At 41.6% G+C, this 22,786-nt stretch overlaps 1 protein-coding gene across 14 annotated transcripts in view; it reads right to left on the bottom strand.

Moving 5' to 3' along the window:
• Positions 1-22,786, bottom strand: part of KYNU (kynureninase) — a 461,407-nt gene that overhangs the window by 26,354 nt on the left and 412,267 nt on the right. For all 14 annotated transcript variants that reach the window (XM_033945496.1, XM_033945497.1, XM_033945483.1 and 11 more), the window contains 2 exons: positions 8,582-8,634; positions 1,459-1,544 (listed from right to left, as the gene is read on the bottom strand). In XM_033945496.1, coding sequence (XP_033801387.1) covers positions 1,459-1,544; positions 8,582-8,634 — 139 coding nt within the window. The remainder of the gene's footprint in view (positions 1-1,458; positions 1,545-8,581; positions 8,635-22,786) is intronic.

The following is a 22,786-nucleotide window of genomic DNA, read 5'->3' on the forward strand; positions in this document are numbered from 1 at the left end:
TCAGAGGCTTAGGCCTCCTTCCTAGTGCATCCTGGGATGGAATGGGTGTGGCCTAAGACTCTGATTGGTGCCAAACTTTTAGGATGCCTAGAGCCGTCTAAGTGGAGGTGGCCTTTCTCATGTAACGATGCCTAACAATACCTACCTCAAACAGTAGATGTGGTTATGGGTAGAGAATAGGTGTGGTTGAATTAGGAATCATTAGGCATTTGACATAGGCGCCATTGTATTAGGTGAGTGAAAGACTAGCCTAATGGAGCGCACCTATGTCTAGGGCACCTAGCAAACACCTAAGTCTGCTTAGGCGCTGTTAGGTGCGATTCTATAAATGACGCTAGTGGTTGATTGATAACTGTGCCCAGCAGCGCCTATAATGTAGGCGCTGCTAAGCACTTTATAGAAACTGGGACTATGTGTTATTGTGCACAGATATGCATGGCAAATACTTGACACACTTCAGTAAACAGGTACCTAAATGTTTCATAACGTCATAAAGAAGAAGAAATCCCTTGAACTTTATGTCATTTCCACAGTAAAGTAACTGAATACAGTAGAACGTCAATTATCCAGACTAACCTCGGCAGAGAGCAGTCCGGATAATCAAAAATCCGGATGATTGGACATTATTTTTTTGTTTTGTTTTTAATAATAACTTTAAAATACCATCATCAACCCCTCCCCCCCAGACAAGAAAAGGCAGCTTTTCCCCTCCCTTCCCGAACAGATACCACCAACCCCCTCCTGGACCCATAGGAAAGACCCTAGGCCTACATTGTTTCCCTGGTGGTCTAGTGGCATACTGGGGCAGGAACAATTCCTGCCCAAAGCCTCAAGAGACTGCAACTGGAAGTCTCGGCAGATATTTTTGTCACTGAAAAAGCATGGGCAGGAGTAAGTGGGAATCGCTCCTGCTCCAGCGTGATACTAGACCACCAGGGAAACAAGGTAGGCCTGGTGCCCTTCCTCTGGGTCCGGGAGCAGGGTTGATGGTGTCTGTTCGGAGAGGGATGGAGGGGGAAAACTCTTTTATCTTGGGGGGGGGGGACATGCTGACAGTGGGGGCAGAAGCAGAGAAGGAACACTAGTTGGAGGGAGGGTGATAGGAATGGTGCTTCAGGGGGAATGCAAATATAAACTGAGACCCTCAAAGCAATCCGGATAATTGGACATCCGGATAATCAGCGTTTGGATAATCGGCGACCTACTGTAGTTATCTGTAGGAATCCCAAACAAGTTTCTTTTATGAGAATTTCTAGTGCTGTATATAATGTCTTTTAAGAACTCATTTCAGTAAAAGTTGTGCCCACTTTGACAAAATAAAAAAGGAAAAATGTGTTAATGTTTTTTGTAGATTCCTAGTATAATATGAATACATATAAAGAAATATTACTTTTTTTCTGGTACTCTTCCACTATTATATAGCATTGCCTTGTAAAATATATGGTTAAATTAACTTACCTCTAAGCTAGCATGCAGTGCAGAAACCAGTAAAATTGAAGGGTTTGACAATCGAAAGCCATTGATTCCAGGACTCAGTTCTAATTCTGAACAATGCATAATTTAAAATAAAACAAATGGTTTTACATAAAATTAAGCTAAGAACAAAGAGAGCTCTATCTACTTAAAAAAAAATGCCATTCTGAAACAGCTGGAAGTGAATATACACCCTGTTTGCAAATAAGATGAAAACTTGCAACAGAGATGTGGTTTATGGAAGCAAGAGCATAATATTTGTCTAAAAAAAACACGCACCTAAAGACAAGATAGCTGGTGAAGAATAAAAAAAAACAAACTAACCAAAACGCCTTGTGGAAAATTACAGAGGAAAAGTCCAGCCCCAGCTCACCTTTTCTGCATCACTTGTGATGGACAAAAATGCTAACACAAAATATATACAGTAATTACTACCTAAGCAGTGACATTTTGGATAATTCCCACCCGCCCCGCCCCCATCCCATCATGATCATCTTCTCAGAACTTGCAAGCAATCTCGTACTAAGTACAACTTGTAGGATACTCAGAAAACTCTTGCTTTCCACTTGTCAAGAAACTCTTTGGATCCCCAAAGAACAATTGCGTACTGAATAGCCATTTTTTTTTAACCAAATATTTTCCATTGTAGTTTGTAGTAACATTATAAAGATTATTCTGTAGTGACTTCCTGGGTTTCCAGATTGGTAATGTTGTTTGTACATTTCTTCTTATTCAACAATAAGAGTCTTTATAAGAATGGACAGGAACTTTCAAGCTCCAACAGTGGTGTAGCTGATGGGGCGGGAACCCAGGGCAGAGAATCCCCTCATCCAGCCAGTGCACCCTCCTCCTACAGGTAGTTGGGAGATGTGTGGAGCTGTTACAGGACTGCGTCCCACCTGGGTGCAGCCATCGGGTCTGCCGGTCCCCCTCCCCGGAACAGAAAGTTGATGTCAGAAGGGGCAGGGCCGGCAGAGTCAACAGCCACATGCAGGCAAATCACAGCCCCGTGACCGCTCCAGCACATCTCAACTCCCTGCATCTGGAGGGGACCACCCCCACCGCCCTGCCCTTGGTACACTACTGAGCTTCATTTTGTTTGTTTTTCTTATTGTTGATAATAGTGTTGACATTCGTATTATACTTACTTTGCATGCTAATGTGAATTGGTGTGGCTATCTACCTTAGAATTGATCACTTGATTTGATGTGTATGTGGTTTTGCCTTGATTTTTGATATTTTTTATTGTCTATGTCTAGGATGTCTATGTCTATGATGTTTTCTAGACATGTCTATGTTATATGTGGAAATCGTAGGGAAACAAGATTTTATGTCTGTGACTTGGGACCCGCTTAGTATAAATTTTTTATCTAATATAATAAAACGCTAGGCCGTGCATGCGCACTTCCTATGTGTGCGCCGGTTTTCCGTGAGCTGTAGCGACCCATAGGAAGTGCGCATGCGCGGCTTACGGTCTGGCCTGCTCCCTGTTGAAAGACGCAGCGGTGGCTACTCTGTAAGTTGACCGTCCCCGCCGCCGTCGTTCCCTTGTGCACCGTACTCTCTCCGCTCTCTCTCTTCCTCCCCCCACCACCGACATGGATGTCGACCGCGGCGGCCCGAGTCGCATGTCGGCCGCGGCGGCTGCTGACCGCGGCGGCTGTTGACGGTTGCAGGCTGCGGCAGCCAAACCCGGAAAGCATTTTAACATGGAGTTCAGGAGGAAGGTATGGGGGAGGAAAATACTGCACAGGGAAGTGGGGTGGGAGGGAAATGATGCAGCACACGGAAATGGAGGGGCAGAAAAGGGGTTGATGGACAGGGAAGAGGTGCTGATGGACAGGGGGGACAGAAAAATGAAGACAGGCCTGCTGCTGGACAGGGGGAGAAAGAAGGAGGTGATGATGGACAGGGGGAGGTAAAACAAAGGGAGAAGGGCTTCTGCTGGATAAGGTGAGCAGTGATGGGGTGGTGGAGGACACAGGAGAGGTAAAAGGAAGGGAGAATGGACAGGGGGAGCAGGCAAGGGGTGGTAGTGGACAGCCAAGGAAAAAAAAAAATGACAGACAGAAATACAGAAAGCGGCTAAGGAGAGAGAAAAAAAATAAAGACAGACACACACACATATATTCTAGCACCCGTTAATGTAATGGGCTATAAGACTAGTAAATAAATAATTTCCTTCAATAAATTGGCAACACTTTTAGCTGCCTATGAGGAGGTAGATTTTTTTTCCCCTCCATTGGGTCTATTTACCGGAAAATGGTTAGTTGGCATTAATGTGAGTTGCAAGTACTCTGTCTTGTTGTCTATGGCATAGTGAGGGAGATTGACGCCTGGGGCAGTGGCACCCGGCATTACAGTGCCATGCACCTTCTCCCCCAACACTCTTCCTCAACACTTGGGCGCCCCTTGCCCCCATGTACCTCCTGAAATGTTCACTGGTGTGAGCATCTTCCATTTGCTGCTTGTGCTGGCCTCGGCTCCATTCTGACGTCATGTCCTGGTCCCGCGACCAGGAAGTGACAACAGAAAGGAGCCAAGGCTTGTGTGAACAAGTGGAAGATGTTGCTCATGCCGGCAAACATTTATATTTAGAAGTACGCAGGGGGGCCAAAAAGGAGGAGAGGTGCCGGCGCTCCTCGCAAAGACTGCACCCATGGCAGTCCAACCCCCCCTTTACTATGCCCCTTTTTGTTCTGTAACGCCAGAGGCCTTGGGAATTGAGAATCGGGTAACTATACCTGCATATGTAAACCACTTTCGTAGTACCCACAAAAAGGCAATATATCAAATCCATGTAAGCATGTATACCCATGTTGGTGGATTTAGTAACTTTTGAAGTGATTCTATAAATTGGCTCTTCGGTTTAGGCGCCATGATGTCATGCACTTAGCCAGGATTCTATTATAGAATATTATGGCATATTGGCATTGGCAACTTCATGTTTAAGCACACCCTCTTATGACATGTCAATGGCGGCCATAAGCTGGTACGAGCATATATATCAAATGACTTGTATAATTTACATAGTATTCCAGGAACTATGCATGGAGATATGCTCATGGCCTACTCATGCTCCACCCGCTTGTACACAACCCTTTCAGTTAGGCACTATGACCCCAATTCTATAAATGATGCCTGATCAGCACCCCTAGTAGATCTAGGTGCCTAGCTTGATTGTTTAAATGCCTTAATCAGCGCTGAGAATTGGCAATTAACAATATGGAATTAGGCACCTACCATTTTGAGGGAGGTGTGGTTAGGGAAGGATTGTGAGCCTGTTTTGGACTTAGGCACACTCATTTAGTCAAGAAAACCCTAGCATAAATAGGGTGTGCCTAAGGTTAAGACGCCAACCAATATCTAAGCCCACTTTAGACGCTACTAAGAATGATTCTATAAAGTGTGCCTAACTTTTATAGAATCAGACTTAGTGTTGCAGTACTCAGTGCCTAACTTTTGGGCACCAATTATAGAATTTTTTTTTTCCCATATGTGACTTAAGCCAGTGTTCTGCAACCGCCGGTCCACAGAAATTTCCTGCTGGCCCACAGGGCCAGCACGTGCATCAGGCCCAAAACAGTGTTCTTCAACCGCCGGTCTATGGTGCGATCGATGCAGTGTTATCTTCGAGCCAGCTCCCTCTTCTTCACTGATTCAGTGCACAAAGCCAAGGGCAGTGGCTCCTACGTCCTGCACCTGAGCCAGAAGCCTTCTCTCTGACGTCGCAATGTCAGAGGGAAGACTTCCAGATGAAGCACGGGACATGCAATAAGCCGCTGCCCACAGCTTTGTGCACTGCATCAGTGAGGAAGAGGGAGCTGGCCTTAAGATAACACCGGGGGCAGCATAAAATGGCCAGAAGGTAAGGCATATAACCCAAGTCAAAGGGAGACGCAAGCCTAAGTCAACCCTTAATACCCTGGAATATTGGTAAACTTTTACCCCGATCCTCAGCGGCACCACTTGGAGCTCAAACCAATCTCATTGCTCCAAGCTTTACGTGTCAAATCGTCACTGGATCGTTTATGTTATAGTTTTTCATAGATTTTTGCTTTTTTTCTTCTTTTAACTTTTGTGTACTATAAAACTATTCACATTTTAAAGATAATTTTTAAGCGTGTCACTTAGCTTAATTCTGTGGTCTTTGGCAGGGGATTAACACCGACATGTTTCGCATTCAATCTTTATCAAGGAACCCCTTTTGAACATAAAGTTAAAATTCATTATGTCCATAAGAACAATAGCCAGAATTAATCAAGTTTTAAAAATAGCAGTAAAGGCCACCTATCTTCGTGGAACCTAAAACAACTAAAAATGCCTTACCTCAACATAAATGCCGCCAAACTCTGACCACTATATCAAGAGCAATGGCGGCGGCGTTTTTACAGAAAATTTATAGAGCAGAACCCAGGACAACTGTACCCACGTGATGACGTGGCCTACAGCGTCACGGGACTACTTGCCAGATTTAAAGCTACAGGATCAACTTGTTTACAGAGCCTAACAACCACCCAGAGCCACGGCTAGATTAACGTGCCCCATTCTAATTCCCCATTCAAACCGTTAGGTGATACTGTGTCAAGAACATAAATCCATCTCTGTTCCTTATAATTAAGCCATTCTTCACAGTTTCCCCCCCATCATTTCCCACATCGAGGCTTTCAATTACTCGCCAACGTATCTGTTCTATAGCATGCTGGCTATCCAAAAAATGTTCCACCATGGAGCTTGTGTATTCTTGGTCTTAACGCGCGACTTGTGCTCGTTCAACCTTATGTGCACGGGCCTAGACGTGCGGCCCACATAAACAAGGTTGCACGGGCATGTTATCACGTATATTACATTAGCTGACTGACAGTTTGTATCTCTATTAGATTTTATTAATTTACCAGTATGGGGGTCCTTCCAAGAGGCTCCCGAAATCGTGGTGGAACACCATTGGCAGTGTCCACACTCCGTATGAGTGCCTTGTGCTTGTACCCTATAGTTACCCAATTTTTGCTGAATAAGGACCTGTCCTATAGTCTTCCCCTTCCTAAAGGAGAACATGGGAATTTCAGAAAATATGGGGTGAACCTGCACTATATGCCAGTATTTTTTGATAAGGGATATCAATTCCTTAGCTGCTGTGGAGTACGGGAGTACACATATTAATCTATCGGTATCATCTTCATGCTCCCTTTCTGCTAACAGTAAGTCACGGTTAGCATATTTCGCTCTTGTAAAGGCTTGTTTTATAGATTTTGAGGGGTACCCCCTAGCCTTAAACCGACTAGCTAACTCTACAGCAGTTTTTTTGAAATCATTATCATCAGAGGATATTCTGCGAGCCCTCAAGAATTGACTCACTGGGAGATTAAATTTCAAATGAAAGGGGTGGTGGCTGGAAAAATGTAACAAAGAATTACGGGCCACAGATTTTCAAAAAAGTTGGGTGATTAAACGATCTTCTTCCTTAATAATCCGAATGTCCAAAAAATCAATTTGAGATTTACTAAAAGAAGGGGTGAAGTGGAGATTAGGATTTCTAGTATTGATCCACTCAAAAAATTCCAAAAGCTCTGCTTCAGGTCCTTCCCACAAAAAGAAAACATCATCCAAAAACCTCTTCCACAGGGTGATGTAACTGAAATATTTAGATGGATAAATTTCTCGGTCCTCAAACCGTCCCATGTATAAAGTTGCAACTGACGGGGCTAACGTAGCCCCCATGGCGACGCCTTGAATTTGTTGGTAATAAACCCCTTCAAAAAGAAAGTAGTTAATCGGTGTTAATCCCCTGCCAAAGACCACAGAATTAAGCTAAGTGACACGCTTAAAAATTATCTTTAAAATGTGAATAGTTTTAAAGTACACAAAAGTTAAAAGAAGAAAAAAAGCAAAAATCTATGAAAAACTATAACATAAACGATCCAGTGACGATTTGACACGTAAAGCTTGGAGCAATGAGATTGGTTTGAGCTCCAAGTGGTGCCGCTGAGGATCGGGGTAAAAGTTTACCAATATTCCAGGTTACTAAGGGTTGACTTAGGCTTGCGTCTCCCTTTGACTTGGGTTATATCGACTAGTTAACCTTGGTGTAAAGTGAAAGTAGTGCTATTATACAACAGAAGGTAAGGCATAGCATGGAGGGAGGGAGACAACAAAGGTAGGGGGGGATGATTTTATTTTTGAACTTAGTGATTGAATTATGTCAATTTTGATAATTTACATCTGCTGTCAGTGTGCTTTGTGTAGTTTAATTTTGTGGTTAACCATTATGTGTTAATAAGATTATATTGTGTATCTGTGAAAAATGAATGGAAAAAATAGTGTTACAATTAGTACTATTATGGGGCGGGATCTGGGGTGGAGATTGGGTAGAGATGGACGGGGTCTGGCCCACTACTTAGCCCAGTGTTCTTCAACTGCCGGTCCACGGACCGATGCCGTTTCACAAAATAATTATTTTATTTCTGCCGGTCCATAGGTGTAAAAAGGTTGAAAAACACTAACTTAAGCGATACTTTATAGAATAGCATGTAGAGCATATAGGTGCCTGTCAATCAGTGGCACCATTGATGCATCTTTATGGCACATCGTTCTAGGCTCCAGCTTAGAGAACTGCTCAGTTTGCTTAATTTTTTTTTTCTTTTTTATAAATCTTTATTGATTTTCAAGTAGTAACAGTGCAGTACATATGAATCTGAACATATAACAAATCAAGAAAAGCACTTTGAACTTACAAAAATTCAAAAGTAATATTTTCCCCCCTACCCCCTTTACTTAGGGCTCCTTTTACAAATGTGCACTAGCGGTTTTAGCGTGCGCTAAAATGCCATGCGCGCTAGCCGCTACCACCTCCTTTTAAGCAGGCGGTAGTTTTTCAGCCAGCGTGCGCTAATCGTGTGCATGCGCTAAAAATGCTAGCGCACCCTCGTAAAATGAGCCCTTAATCAATAATATAATTGCAATTATTCTCCCAATAAAACCACTCTTATTTAAAGTAATAACACCCCCTCCCCCCTCCCTCTGGATGCGTAAGGAAATCAGACAAAAATTAAAAGAAAAATGAGAATTATATAGATATCACATGACAACTTCATTTTTAATTTTTACATACCATTTTTCATTTGGAACCTAGTTTTGAATTCATGACCCCACCAGCCTATCAGCCTACAATACAAAGCGCAAGGAAAACAGAAAAAGGAATGAGCTGTGGTGTAAACTGTCGAACACAGAAGTTGATTAACTAAACTTAGCAATACTATTTTTCAGTTTATATCTTGTACTCTGCTGTAGTTATTCACACTGAATTCATATCACGGCCTCTATTTTACTGCAAAAGTTAAAATAAAATAGCAATAAATAGAATTGGGAAAAGCAAATTGGATAATAAACAAAAAAGCGCACTGATCATAAGCAAGTCAAACAATTTCTGACAACACAAATGCAAAATTCTAATAATTCAAATTAGCATGAGTGTTTATAATGTGAGAGAAATATCACATAAACACATCAAAAATAGATTACGGTAGTGTGGAAGTTTATCTAGACGTCGGGGTGACTTCATTAAGCAGCATTGGTGTTTTACATTCTGGTGTAACTTACCCATAAACAGCCCCAATGCTGCAGGTCCAAAAATAGTGCAGTGATATTTAAGTCACCATACATTAATAAGTAATGAGATGCAAATGCATGTTTTGTATCTCATTACTATGCAAATTGCCTAACATGATGCGGTGATGCGGTTGGGTCGCGTTATGGCCCAAAATGATGGCAAATAAAACTCCAGCTGTGTGCAGGGGATATTCAACCCTTCCAGACTCAACCCCTTCATGAACTGACCCCCCCCACACCCTTCCCAGACCCAACCTCCCCATGTATTGCCCAATTTCATGGTGGTCCAGTGGGATCCAGGGGAGACTGGTGGGTTCCACGGGGAATCTGGTGGGGTCAGCCAGGAGCGTGCTCAATCGGTCACTCCAGCACTGCAGTCAAAATAGCACCCCTAGTGGCAGTCTCACATGACTACCTCTAGGGGTCATATTTCTCTTGGGGGTCCTTTCACTAAGCTGCGGTAAAAAAAGACCTTAGTGCCCCCTAACTTGGTTCTTTCAGGTGTGCTAAGCCCATTTTTGCTGCAACTAGAAAATGATTTTCCTATTTTCTGAATTAATAACCATGGGATAATTTTGTCATTAGAATGCGACCATTATACCTTTTCAAAGTGCTGAGTCTTCTTGATTATTGTAACATAATCTATTTGACATGTACCAAGAAAGAGATGGCTAGGCTTAGACTAATTCAGAACCACGGCGGTAAAATTGATTTATGGTCTAAAGAAATATGATCATGTGACCCCCCCCTTCTACTGTGAATTGCATTGGCTTCCAGTAGAGGCTCATGTTTTGTTTAAGTTGGGTTGTGTCTGTTACAAAGTTCTGTATGGTATTGCTCCAATCTGATAGATTCCTTATAGCATCCTATAAATATAGAAGAGGATCATATGCTTTGTTTAACTTTCCATCGGCTCAAGGATGTAAGAGTAAAAAATCTTTGGAACATACATTAGCATTTCAGGCTGCTTTCTATGACCATTGTTGCATAGTGCTTGTTCTTATAAACACTTTAGAACTCAATTGAAAACTTATCTTTTTTCAAAGTATCTGGCGAATTAAATAAATGATCTCTAGGTTATGTTATTATTAATCTTTTGTTAACCGTGTTGAACTTACAGTTACGCGATTTATAAATACGTTGTATGTTATGTTACGACTACCCCCAATCTACCCATGACATTCCCATTTTGTGCCCCCTTTTTTAATTTGCCAATCCAACAGTTCCTCTCTATTTCAAGACTGTATGTATTCCCCCACAATAACAAATCAAAATTTTTAAAATCACAATTATCAAAATATTAAAAATGTGTGGAGTGCCCTCAGTATGAAGTCATGAGCAATGGGCAAACCGTCCGCAGATGGATGCTCTAAGCTTATATTGCAGACTCTAAAACAGAGCGTATTTTAGCTCTGTGACCCACACCATCATAGGGCATACCTATTTATTTATTTAATCATTTATATACCACTTATAGTCTAAGTGGTTTACATTCAGATACTCAAGCATTTTTTCCTATCTGGCAGGCTCACACTCTATCTATTGCACCTGGGGCAATGGGGGATTAAGAGACTTGTCAAAAAACCAGTATCTGCAAAAGACCAGTATCTGCAAAAAATAAAAGTTAAAATAATAGTTAAAAATGGCAGAGAACATTCAGCCATTTTTTACTTTTATTTTTGCAGATACTGGTCTGGAACCCTGATGCAACTTGTGGGCGAAACGGCAGCTAGTTTGACGTCTGTTGTTCTAAGTTAAGCAGAGCAGCATTTTGCGGGACAGGAAGGGGATCAAGAGCCAATGAAGAATCATTCCCTTTCTAATGTGGTTGTAAAAATCAGCAACACACAGGGATCTGAGGCTCTCCCCTTATAATTTGAAGTGTTATTAAGTTTGATACAGGAAATGTTCAATGAATTTGTGTTTTTTTCAAGACTTTTGCAACACTTTTGAGAAAGGTATTGGATGTAGGATTAAGTGACTTGCCCAGGGTCACAAGGAGCAGTGTGGGATTTGAACCCACAACCTCAGAGCGCTGAGGCTTTGGCTCTAACCACTGCACCACACACTCCTAATGTTCTAAACAATTTTTTATTGCACAAATAGTGAATAAAGTAAATGTTAAAGGCAATATATAGTTTTACTGATGTGTGGGAATGCAATAGTCAATAAGTGGAAAGACAGAATCAATGTGGCATTTATCTTTAGTGTGCTTCCCTTGTAGATGTCTCAGTTTTTGATCTCACAATGGCGGTACTTTCAGCCATATCGGGTAACTGACCCAAACAAAGTTTTTTTTTTCTTTTGCATAAAAGCTGGTCTTCATACGTCTTTGGGTTCTACAAAACTCAGTTTTGAGGCATTGCGCCACTTCTTCAGGAACCCCCCGTTTAACTATTCGCCCTCGCTGTAAATTTGCCATGCCATCAGACAAGCGAAAATACGCTGAGTGCTTCCCGTCTCCCTTTTTTGATTTGCACATAAAATTTAGACATGGTTCCAGTGCCTATATTTACATGTGTAAATTTTAATTAAAACAAATTAGGGCCAATAATTGCTCATTAAGATTCCAATTACTGGTGCTGATTGGCTCATTATTCAATTAAATTGGACACACATCCAAATTTGTGCATGCAATTTTTAGCACTTTTCATAGAATTTGTGGATATATGCATTTCTGTTTTCAATTGCTGTTCACAATATCTAGTCCATATTGTTTGGAATTCTTACAAATGTTGTTTTAAGTGATTTTTTTGAATGCTTTTGAGTAAGAAGTTTTCATTATTGTTGTTTGAAGAGTTTCTTCTTTTTGCTTTCTTCTTTTCTTGTCTCTCTTCACCTCCCCCCTCCCCCCCCCCCAGGATACCAGTGAACATTTACAACTTCTGGAAGCTTTTTATTCCTTTTCTAATTTTTTTTCTGAAAAATAAAAAATGAACCATAAATATTTCTGAAATAATCAATAAAATTATAAGGAAAAGATCAAATTAGAACTTAACCACACTCTCTAAAGATGATGTTTAAGAATAAAGAAATTAAAGCTGGGGAAAGACTTTGGCCACTAGGTGTCAACCTTGATCCACAAAAAGATCAACTGAAGAGATTTTAGAATGTCATAAAACTATATAACGTTTCAGCATTCTACTCTACTGATGGGGTTTAATAATATAGACAACTTAGATCTGGCATACTACTTCTATTTCCAGAAACAATAAAACATGTATACTTATTGTATATACAGAGTGAGAGAAGGAGAGAGAGAGCAAGCAGATGCTGTATTGTACATGGTGGGAGGAAGTACATTTACAAGTAGAAAAAACTGATCTGGCTGCCACCTTATGTCAATTTCTTTTTCAGCTCATTAGTTAATCACAAGTTTTCTCTGTCAATGTAACAACTGACACATCCCTAAAAAAAAGAGCTGCCTCCTGTGTCACAGCTAAATAATTCTACTGATTCTTACTTGAGTGAAAAAGAATCCAAATACTTATTGAACCAACTTTATACTCCATTTCTACTTTCACCAGTTTGCATGAAGGCAGAAGGACAGATATTATGCCGGCGGTGGTGAATGTCTTTTGAGCTACCGCCAGCGTTATCCCCCAATATTTAATGCCGTACTATGTCTGAGCACTAGTGTTATATATCTGGGCTTATGCGACCAGCTATCTCTTACGTGGTTAAGTGCAATATTCAGTATGTAACAACCTAAGCAATATCACCTAAAGATAGGAATGACTTTTAAATGGTTTAATCTGATTGCTTAAGTTAGGGCACCCTTTATCAAGCTGCGCTGGAGGTTTTTAGAGCAGGCTGACATGGAAAATGCTCTGACACTCATATAATTCCCATAAGACCTTAATATCAACATTTAGGGGGAAATTTTCAATGGGCACTAAGGCCCCAATTCTATATATGGTGCATAGATTGGCAGCTCCTAACTGAGTTCTACACAGAACTCAAAATTATTTTACTGGCGTGGTAATTGAGAACAACCTAAAAATCTAATCTAATCTAAATCTTGGATTTATATACTTTGTCATCTCCCCAAAAGGAGCTCAACTCAGTTCACATAAAAATCAATAATCGAAGTGAAAGTAGTTAGATTAGAGAGAAAATAACTTATTAATGAAGACCCTCATCCGACATCCTAGAAAGAAGATAACTAATTGTCCTTAGAACAATTTTCTAAGAACTGTTGAAATAACAGTGTTTTCATAGATTTACGGAAAATCTGGAAGGAGAGAAGAGTTCTAACACAAGAAGGAATCCCATTCCAAATCATTGTAAAAGTACATGAGAAAGAGCGAGTTATATTACCAATAGATTTTATTCCTTTTAAAGATGGAAAGGACAGTTTAAATTTCTGTGAGTTTCTTGAATCAGAAGATTTCTGAAGATAGAGGAATCAAAGACGTAAATAGCCCATGTGTGGTTTTAAAAACCATAGAACCACATTTAAAAGCCAATTAAAAAAAAAAAAAAAATTATTAATTTAAATTCTGCGTGGAACTCAGCAAGGCACCTACATCGAGGCCCTCTACCTGAAAAATAGGTGTGCTGCACTGAAGTGGAACAAGAGAGAAGATTTTGCAGTAGAAAAGATTGAAGATCAGAGATGAAGGAGATGGGAAAAAGCAGGGTGAGACCCAGGAAAGCGTCGTCCATCAACACTAAGGGCTCCTTTTACTAAGGTGTACTAACAGCTATAGCGCTTGCTACAATGCCACGCGTGCTAGACGCTAATGCCGCCATAGAGCTTGCTTTAGTATTTTCCGTGTAGTGTGGGGTTTGCGCACGTTAATCTTCAGCGCGCGCTAAAAACGCTAGCGCACCTTAGTAAAAGGAGCCCTAAGGCCCTCCATTACAAAGCCGCGCTGGCATTTTTAGTGCTGGCCACCGCAGTAGGAACTCCGATGCTCATAAGATTTCTAAGAGCACTGAAGTTCTTACCGCCGCGGCCGGCGCTAAAAACGCTAGCACGGCTTTGTAAAGGAGGGGATAAGGCAACTACGTTCGCCCAATTACTTGACTGGAGCTCCAGAGCCTCCTCATCTCTGTTCCATGACAACAGCAGAGATCAAGACATTTTTAAGCAAGCCCATGGTGATTCCAGACTGGACTTCATTCACTCAGTCCATAGAAAGGTGTGTCAAAATGACAACTGAGGCCATTAGTCATGTTTACAATCAGTACATTATATTAGGGGTCAAATGGTCTGCAAGGAGCTCATGAGCCCAAACAGAAGCAAAGAAGATATGGCCTCTTTGCTGGGTTTTGTTAAACAACATTCAGCTAACTGCATAAATGGCATTTTAAAGGCAATTGTGTGGCTGCAGATGTAATTCAGACTAGAGAATGATACGGGGACAAATTGTTCCCCGTCACCGCAGGGAACTCATTTTCCTGTCCCATCCCCGCAAGTTCTTTTCTTGTCCCTGCCCCATTCATGCAAGCTCCGTCCTCATCTGCACAAGCCTCAAACACTTTAAAAATCATAAGTGTTTGAGGTTTGTGTGGTTGTGTGATTAAGGCAGAGCTTACAGGAATGCCGGAGGGACAGGAATAGCGACAAAACTCACAGGGACAGGATGGGGAAATTGAGTTCCTGCGGGGACGGGGAAAAATTTGTCCCCGTGTCATTCTCTAGTTCAGACTATTTGTAGGTTCAAATAAATATTACTTAATGTCTACATATTCCAACTGTGATTTGATGTAGATAAAAATCACTTTGAGCAGTTTCTGAAGAGAGCTTTAGACTTAGCCAATGCAACACTGCATAATTTGGTCACTAGTAGTTTGTAAAGTTTGGAAAAGTAAAAATCTACCCCTAAAACTGAAATGCCCTACTATAACACAGAAAGGGATCCTAGTTCCAAAACTATGAAGTGCACAAACATGACATCCAATTCTCATCTTTTAAAGATGTAATTAGTCCATATCTGAGGCTAAAATTAGGCAGGACACTGCATTACCTGGGTACAAATTATAGCACAAGCATAGTGTAGGTCAGGGGTGTCAAAGTCCCTCCTCGAGGGCCGTAATCCAGTCGGGTTTTCAGGATTTCCCCAATTAATATGCATTGAAAGCAGTGCATGCACCTAGATCTCATGCATATTCATTGGGGAAATCCTGAAAACCCGACTGGATTCCAGCCCTCGAGGACCGACTTTGACACCTGTGGTGTAGATCAAATTGGAGGGGGGAGGGGTTACACTCTATGTTAAAGAGGGAATTGAATCAAATCAAATAAACATTCTGCATGACATAGATAGCAGCGTGGAATCCATATGGATAGAAATTCCAGGTGTGAAGGGAAGCAATATAAAGGTAGGATTATACTACCATCCCCCAGGACAAAATGAGCAGACAGAGGAAGAAATATTTACGGAGATTAGGAAAGCTGGCAAATTTGGCAACAGTAATTTTTGATACATTGTCCACTGCTGTGTTGATTTTTGGATATATCGCCTGCACTGTGCTGTGCATATTAATGTGAGATGAAGAATTTTTGAAGTGAAGAAAATACTACATTTGTGTGTGATTAAAACCAGAAGGAGTTTGGGAGTATTTTTGGTCTATGAAGCCCATCTGAGGCCTTTTTTTCTCCCAATCTTTGGATTGCTGGTTATCATTTGGGCCCTCTTTTACTAAGGTGTGCTATGCGTTTTAGCGTGCGTTTAGCTCGGGCTAAATCAACACGGGCTCTCACCACTAATGCATTCCTAGGCTAACATGCATGCGTTAAGAGTTTAGGGCGTGTTTAGCACGCTAATATTTATCACGCGCTAAAAAGCATAGTGCACCTTCGTAAAAGAGGGGGGTTGATGTATAGCAGTTCTTGGTGCTAGATAATGGACTCCTGCATTTTTTGTTTGGAGTAAGAGATTAACCCCCCCCCCCCCTTCTACAAAGCCGTGCCAGCGGCTGCCATGCAGCAACAGCCCCGAAGCCTTTTAAATCTCTATGGGCTTTGGGGCTGTTATCACGTGGCGTTGTAGAAAAGGGGGTAGGAGTTATTGATTTCAATTGCCTCAACATTGACTGGTTAAATATTACATCAGGGAGTGCTAGTGGGGTAAAATTCCTAGACGTCATAAATGACTGCTTTGTGGAGCAACTGGTCCAGGAATTTTAGATTTGATCCTTAGTGGAATGCAAGGCATAGTTCAGGAGTTAACTCTGTTGGGCCACTGGGAAACAGTGATCATAACGTAATCAAATTTGAGCTGATGCCTGGAGTGACATCGCAAAAGAAATCTACCTCTTTTACTAAGGTGCGCTAACCGATTAGCACGCACTAAATGCTAACGCATGCATGTTAGTCTATGGACACGTTAGCCTTTAGCATGCGCTAATTCGGTTAGCGCACCTTAGTAAAAGAGGGGGCTAATTTTCAAAAGGGAAACTATGGAAGAACCATGACAGAATAAGTTATACTTTTTGGTGGGTGAACGTGTGCACCACATACAGATATGAAAGAATTAATGCAGAGTGTAGGGGATTTAGTGGCGTATTTAATAAAGTTTGGAGCCCATTGACTAAATTTGTAAAATTATAATAATGTATATTTATCTTATATTTCCTTTTGTTCATTTACCTTCACATCCATGGGGGGTGGGTGATTGGAGGGAGGGTAATAAATATTGATGGTGACATTTGGGTAACGTTATTCTTCATTTATACTATGTATTATGTTATATTATGTTATTATTATTTGTAGGATAACTGAAAATCTTGAATGATATATATGTTACCTGTACTAGTGTAATGTATGCAATACCTACTGTTTGTTCATTTGTATGACACTGTTTTAGATTAAAAATCAATAAAGATTTTTTTAAAAAAGGGAAACTAAGATAAAATGAAGAAAATGGTTAAAAAGAAGCTACAAGGATCAATTGCAAAGGTTAGGACTATAAACCAGGCATGGATGTTATTTTAAAAAACCATCATGGAAGCCTAGACCAGATGTACTCCAGGTATCAGCAAAGGTGGAAAGAAGAGGAAACAGGAGCTGGTATGGTTAAAAGGTGAAGTGAAAGAGGCTATTAGAGCCAAAAAAAAAATCCTTTAAAGAATGGAAAAAAGGATCAGAGTGAATAAAATAAGAAGAGACACATGCACTGGCAAGTTAGATGCAAAACATTGATAATGAAAGCTAAGAAAGAATATGAAGAAAAACTTGCCAAAGAGGCAAAAACTCAAATCAATTTTTATAGGTACGGCAGAAGCAGAAAACCTGTGAGGGAATCCATGGGATCATTCGAGGCACGGAGCAAAAGAGGCACTCAGGGAGGATAAGACCATAGCGGAGAGACTGAATTAATTCTTTGCTTCGGCTTTAAGGAAGAAGATGTAAGAGATCTACCTGAACTGCAGCTAAGCTTATTTTCGGTAAAAGTAAATTCAACCACGTAACCCCTCTGCCCAAGGAATTGCATTGGCTTCCAGTGTATCTCAGAATTCAATTTAAGTGCATTTGTATTGCATTTAAGATCTTACTTGGCATTTTCGTTACTTTGATTCCTTTAGACTGGAATATGCATTTTGCCAGAAGTTCTCAAAAATTAAAACTTACATTTCCTTCCCTTAGTGGTATAAACAGATATTTTAGGAGATTCAAATCATGCACTCAGCACTTGTTGCTCTATCCCAACCCCACCGTCAATCACGAGACAATAACAATACTCCAGTGTTCGTCAGCAAGTGTGGGATTTATTTTGGCCGCAGCCATAACTGCACATTACAACAACTCATGAACAGTAATCAACTTCACATCAAGACTGAACATATGAACATAACATACCACTCTATGTACATATCACTTGTCACTAGTATGCAATATAACAACCACATGATCAGGTGAACAGCATATGCCTCTCCATCAGCTCACATTGTGGGGTGCCATACAAGCTTCCCACTGCTCACCCTGACCCAGCCCGTTCAAGGATGGGTCCTTTCCATATGCTGTACTTTGCAGTTTTGTTTAAAATACTGTGTTTTAGGTGGTATAGAGCCTATATTTCTGCCTTACTAGTAGTCTTACTTATAGTCCCACCAACCCCAGGGACCACTATTCATATATAGAGACCCATATAATCAGGACTTCACAACCAATCAAGATGACCTTTATTCTATGCAATCACTGTGGTGCTTTAATTCCAAGACATACTATTTGGAGGCTTAAGGCTTGCCCCATCTGTCTTCAACTTGCCAGTATTAAGGAGGAGCTCTGTAAACTTAAACAGGAATTGAATACAATTAAAGCAGCTTCCATCACTCCACAAAATCATACCAACTTACCACCTCTACCTCAAAGAATAAAACAACCCAGGAACAAATGGGTCACAGTAGGCTCAGGAAGACTGCGACATGTAACACAGAAACATCCACCTTCACTAATATTACCTCTACAGAATTCCTTCGCTCCACTAGTGCACTGCGATACTCAGGAAAACAGAAGGGAGGTGGGACTGGAACCAATGAAAGAAACTCAAGAGAACAAGAGCACCCTAAGTACAAATAAAAAAGCCAAAAACAGAAAACTATTACTGTTGGGAGATTCCATCATCAGAGGCATTAACCTTGGAACACAGGGCGAGGAGTCCAAAATAGTGAAATGTCTTCCAGGATCCTCAGCTACCAGGAGTTCCAGGCAAATACTGACTATAATTAAGGAAGAAACTAAGGATTTTAACACTGATGTTGTTATCCATCTGGGAACAAATGACCTGGCCAACAACTCCACACTTGCAGCACAGAAAGCTTTTCGGGAGCTTGGTGAAGGCGTGAAACCTTTTGTAAAGACTTTAGCTTTTTCTGAAATACTGCCTGCATATGGAAAAGGAGAGCAAAGAATGAAAAACACAGAGGACTTTAATAGATGGCTCAGAGCCTGGTGTCATCAAGAAGGCTTCAGGTACATAGGAGGATGGGGAAATACATGGAAGGACAAGAAGCTATATTGCACTGATGGGCTACATATTACTACAGCAGGAAAAAGAAACCTTGCAGAGAAATTTAGACAATATTTTTCTAGGCATTTAAACTAGAAGGTGGGGGTGGTGTATGTAGAGACCACCCCCGGCAAAAGAAAAGATGTGATAGTAGTAAAGGCTGCAACAAAAGCAATATCAGCAACTCATTTCTTAGTATTGCAGCGGAAAGTGAAACGACACAAAAATCCATACGAAAAAGGAGATTATCGCTGAAAAATAGCTGGAAAGCGATGACCACAAATGCTCGCAGTCTAAGCAACAAAGTTCATGATCTGCAAGCCCTGATATTAGAGGCAGATCTAGATATTGTTGCTATCACAGAGACATGGTTCAGTGAATCACATGGATGGGATGCAAACATACCGGGATATAATCTTTTTAGGAAGGACAGAGATGGTCATAAAGGTGGAGGAGTAGCTCTCTATGTAAAGATCAATATCCAAGCGACCGAAATGCAAGGGACCTGGGGAGAGGAAGAAGCGATATGGATTGCTCTGAAAAGAGAAGATGGAACTTCTATCTACGTGGGTGTAGTCTACAGACCTCCGACTCAATCGCAGCAAATTGATAAGGATCTGATTGTGGATATCCAAAAGTTTGGAAGGAAAGAGGAGGTTCTGCTGTTGGGAGATTTCAACCTGCCGGATGCGGACTGGAATGTTCCGACTGCGGAATCGGAAAGAAGTAGGGAGATTGTGGATGCCTTTCAAGAGGCTCTGCTCAGACAAATGGTGACGGAACCCACAAGGGAAAAAGCGATATTGGATCTGGTCCTCACAAATGGAGAGAGTATATCTAATGTTCGAGTGGGTGCTCACCTGGGTAGTAGCGATCATCAAACGGTTTGGTTTGATATAACGGCTAAAGTGGAGAGCGGCCGCACGATACTTAAAGTCCTAGATTTCAAACGTACGGACTTTAATGCAATGGGAAAGTACCTGAAGAAAGAGCTGTTAGGATGGGAGGACATAAGAGAAGTGGAAAGACAGTGGTCTAAGCTGAAAGGAGCGATAAAAATGGCTACGGACCTTTATGTGAAGAAAATCAATAAAAACAAGAGAAAAAGGAAGCCGATATGGTTCTCCAACCTAGTGGCTGAGAAAATAAAGGCGAAAGAGTTGGCGTTCATGAAATATAAAAAAACCCAAGAAGAGGAGAGCAGAAAGGACTACAGGGTGAAACTGAAAGAAGCCAAGAGAGAGATACGTTTAGCGAAGGCACAGGCGGAAGAACAAATGGCTAAAAATGTAAAAAAGGGAGATAAAAATTTTTTCAGATATATTAGTGAAAGGAGGAAGATAAAAAATGGAATTGCTAGGCTAAAAGATGCTGGGAACAAATATGTGGAGAGTGATGAGGAGAAAGCAAATGTGCTAAACAAATACTTCTGTTCTGTGTTCACAGAAGAAAATCCTGGAGAAGGACCGAGATTGTCCGGCAAAGTTACACGAGAAAATGGAGTAGATTCTGCGCCGTTCACGGAGGAGGGTGTTTATGAGCAACTTGAAAAACTGAAGGTGGACAAAGCGATGGGACCAGACGGGATCCATCCCAGGATACTAAGGGAACTCAGAGAGGTTCTGGCGAGTCCTATTAAAGACTTGTTCAACAAATCTCTGGAGACGGGAGTGATTCCTGGGGATTGGAGGAGAGCGGATGTGGTCCCTATTCATAAAAGTGGTCACAGGGATGAAGCAGGAAACTACAGGCCGGTGAGCCTCACTTCAGTTGTTGGAAAAATAATGGAAGTGTTGCTGAAAGAAAGGATAGTGTATTTCCTTGAATCTAATGGGTTACAGGATCCGAGGCAACATGGCTTTACAAAAGGTAAATCGTGCCAAACGAACCTGATTGAATTTTTTGATTGGGTGACCAGAGAGCTGGATCAAGGACATATGCTAGATGTAATTTACTTGGATTTCAGCAAAGCCTTTGATACAGTTCCTCATAGGAGGCTGTTGAACAAACTTGAAGGGCTGAAGTTAGGACCCAAAGTGGTGAACTGGGTCAGAAACTGGCTATCGGACAGACGCCAGAGGGTGGTGGTTAATGGAAGTCGCTCGAAGGAAGGAAAGGTGACTAGTGGAGTCCCTCAGGGTTCGGTGCTGGGGCCAATCCTGTTCAATATGTATGTAAGTGACATTGCTGAAGGGCTAGAAGGAAAAGTGTGCCTTTTTGCAGATGATACCAAGATTTGTAACAGAGTAGACACCGAAGAGGGAGTGGAAAATATGAAAAAGGATCTGCAAAAGTTAGAGGAATGGTCTAATGCCTGGCAACTAAAATTCAATGCAAAGAAATGCAGAGTAATGCATTTGGGGATTAATAATAGGAAGGAACCGTATATGCTGGGAGGAGAGAAGCTGATATGCACGGACGGAGAGAGGGACCTTGGGGTGATAGTGTCCGAAGATCTAAAGGCGAAAAAACAGTGTGATAAGGCAGTGGCTGCTGCCAGAAGGATTCTGGGCTGTATAAAGAGAGGCGTAGTCAGTAGAAGGAAGAAGGTGTTGATGCCCCTGTACAGGTCATTGGTGAGGCCCCACTTGGAGTATTGTGTTCAGTTTTGGAGACCGTATCTGGCGAAAGACATAAGAAGACTTGAGGCGGTCCAGAGGAGGGCGACGAAAATGATAGGAGGCTTGCGCCAGAAGACGTATGAGGAGAGACTGGAAGACCTGAATATGTATACCCTAGAGGAAAGGAGAGACAGGGGAGATATGATTCAGACGTTCAAATACTTAAAGGGTATTAACGTAGAACAAAATCTTTTCCAGAGAAAGGAAAATGGTAAAACCAGAGGACATAATTTGAGGTTGAGGGGTGGTAGATTCAGGGGCAATGTTAGGAAATTCTACTTTACGGAGAGGGTGGTGGATGCCTGGAATGCGCTCCCGAGAGAGGTGGTGGAGAGTAAAACTGTGACTGAGTTCAAAGAAGCGTGGGATGAACACAGAAGATTTAGAATCAGAAAATAATATTAAATATTGAACTAGGCCAGTTACTGGGCAGACTTGCACGGTCTGTGTCTGTATATGGCCGTTTGGTGGAGGATGGGCTGGGGAGGGCTTCAATGGCTGGGAGGGTGTAGATGGGCTGGAGTAAGTCTTAACAGAGATTTTGGCAGCTGGAACTCAAGCACAGTACCGGGTAAAGCTTTGGATTCTCGCCCAGAAAAAGCTAAGAAGAAAAAAAAAAAAAAAAAAATTTTAAATTGAATCAGGTTGGGCAGACTGGATGGACCATTCGGGTCTTTATCTGCCGTCATCTACTATGTTACTATGTTACTATGAATACCATGGCCTGGCCTCCCCGCCGCCCAAGCAAGGAGATATGCCCCTTTTTCCTAACCTATGTGAAGGTGTATCTCTGTTGTTCATATGCTGTGCCTATGATCCCTATCTGGTACCCTCCAATACCCAGGATAGCGAAACCTCGCTTATCGCGGGCTCCCCTCAAGTGTCATGGCTGCGGCCCAAACGAAGCAACATAGCCTCTTTGCAATCTTGAAGTGTACTGATAAATATATCCAAACCAATGCCAGACAGGTGGACCCTGTCCGGCCGGTACACACCTGGACAACTGTCCTCTAGCAGTTCATGTGATAGTATAAGCCCCCGATTCTAGCCATGAATTTGCTCATCCATTTATTGATCTTCTTACGTGTTCTCGTCTGCCTCTTGTGAATTCCGAATCCAAAGGGGGTG

The sequence above is a fragment of the Geotrypetes seraphini genome, chromosome 5, assembly GCF_902459505.1.
Source record: "Geotrypetes seraphini chromosome 5, aGeoSer1.1, whole genome shotgun sequence".
In the NCBI taxonomy this organism is placed as follows: Eukaryota; Metazoa; Chordata; class Amphibia; order Gymnophiona; family Dermophiidae; genus Geotrypetes; species Geotrypetes seraphini.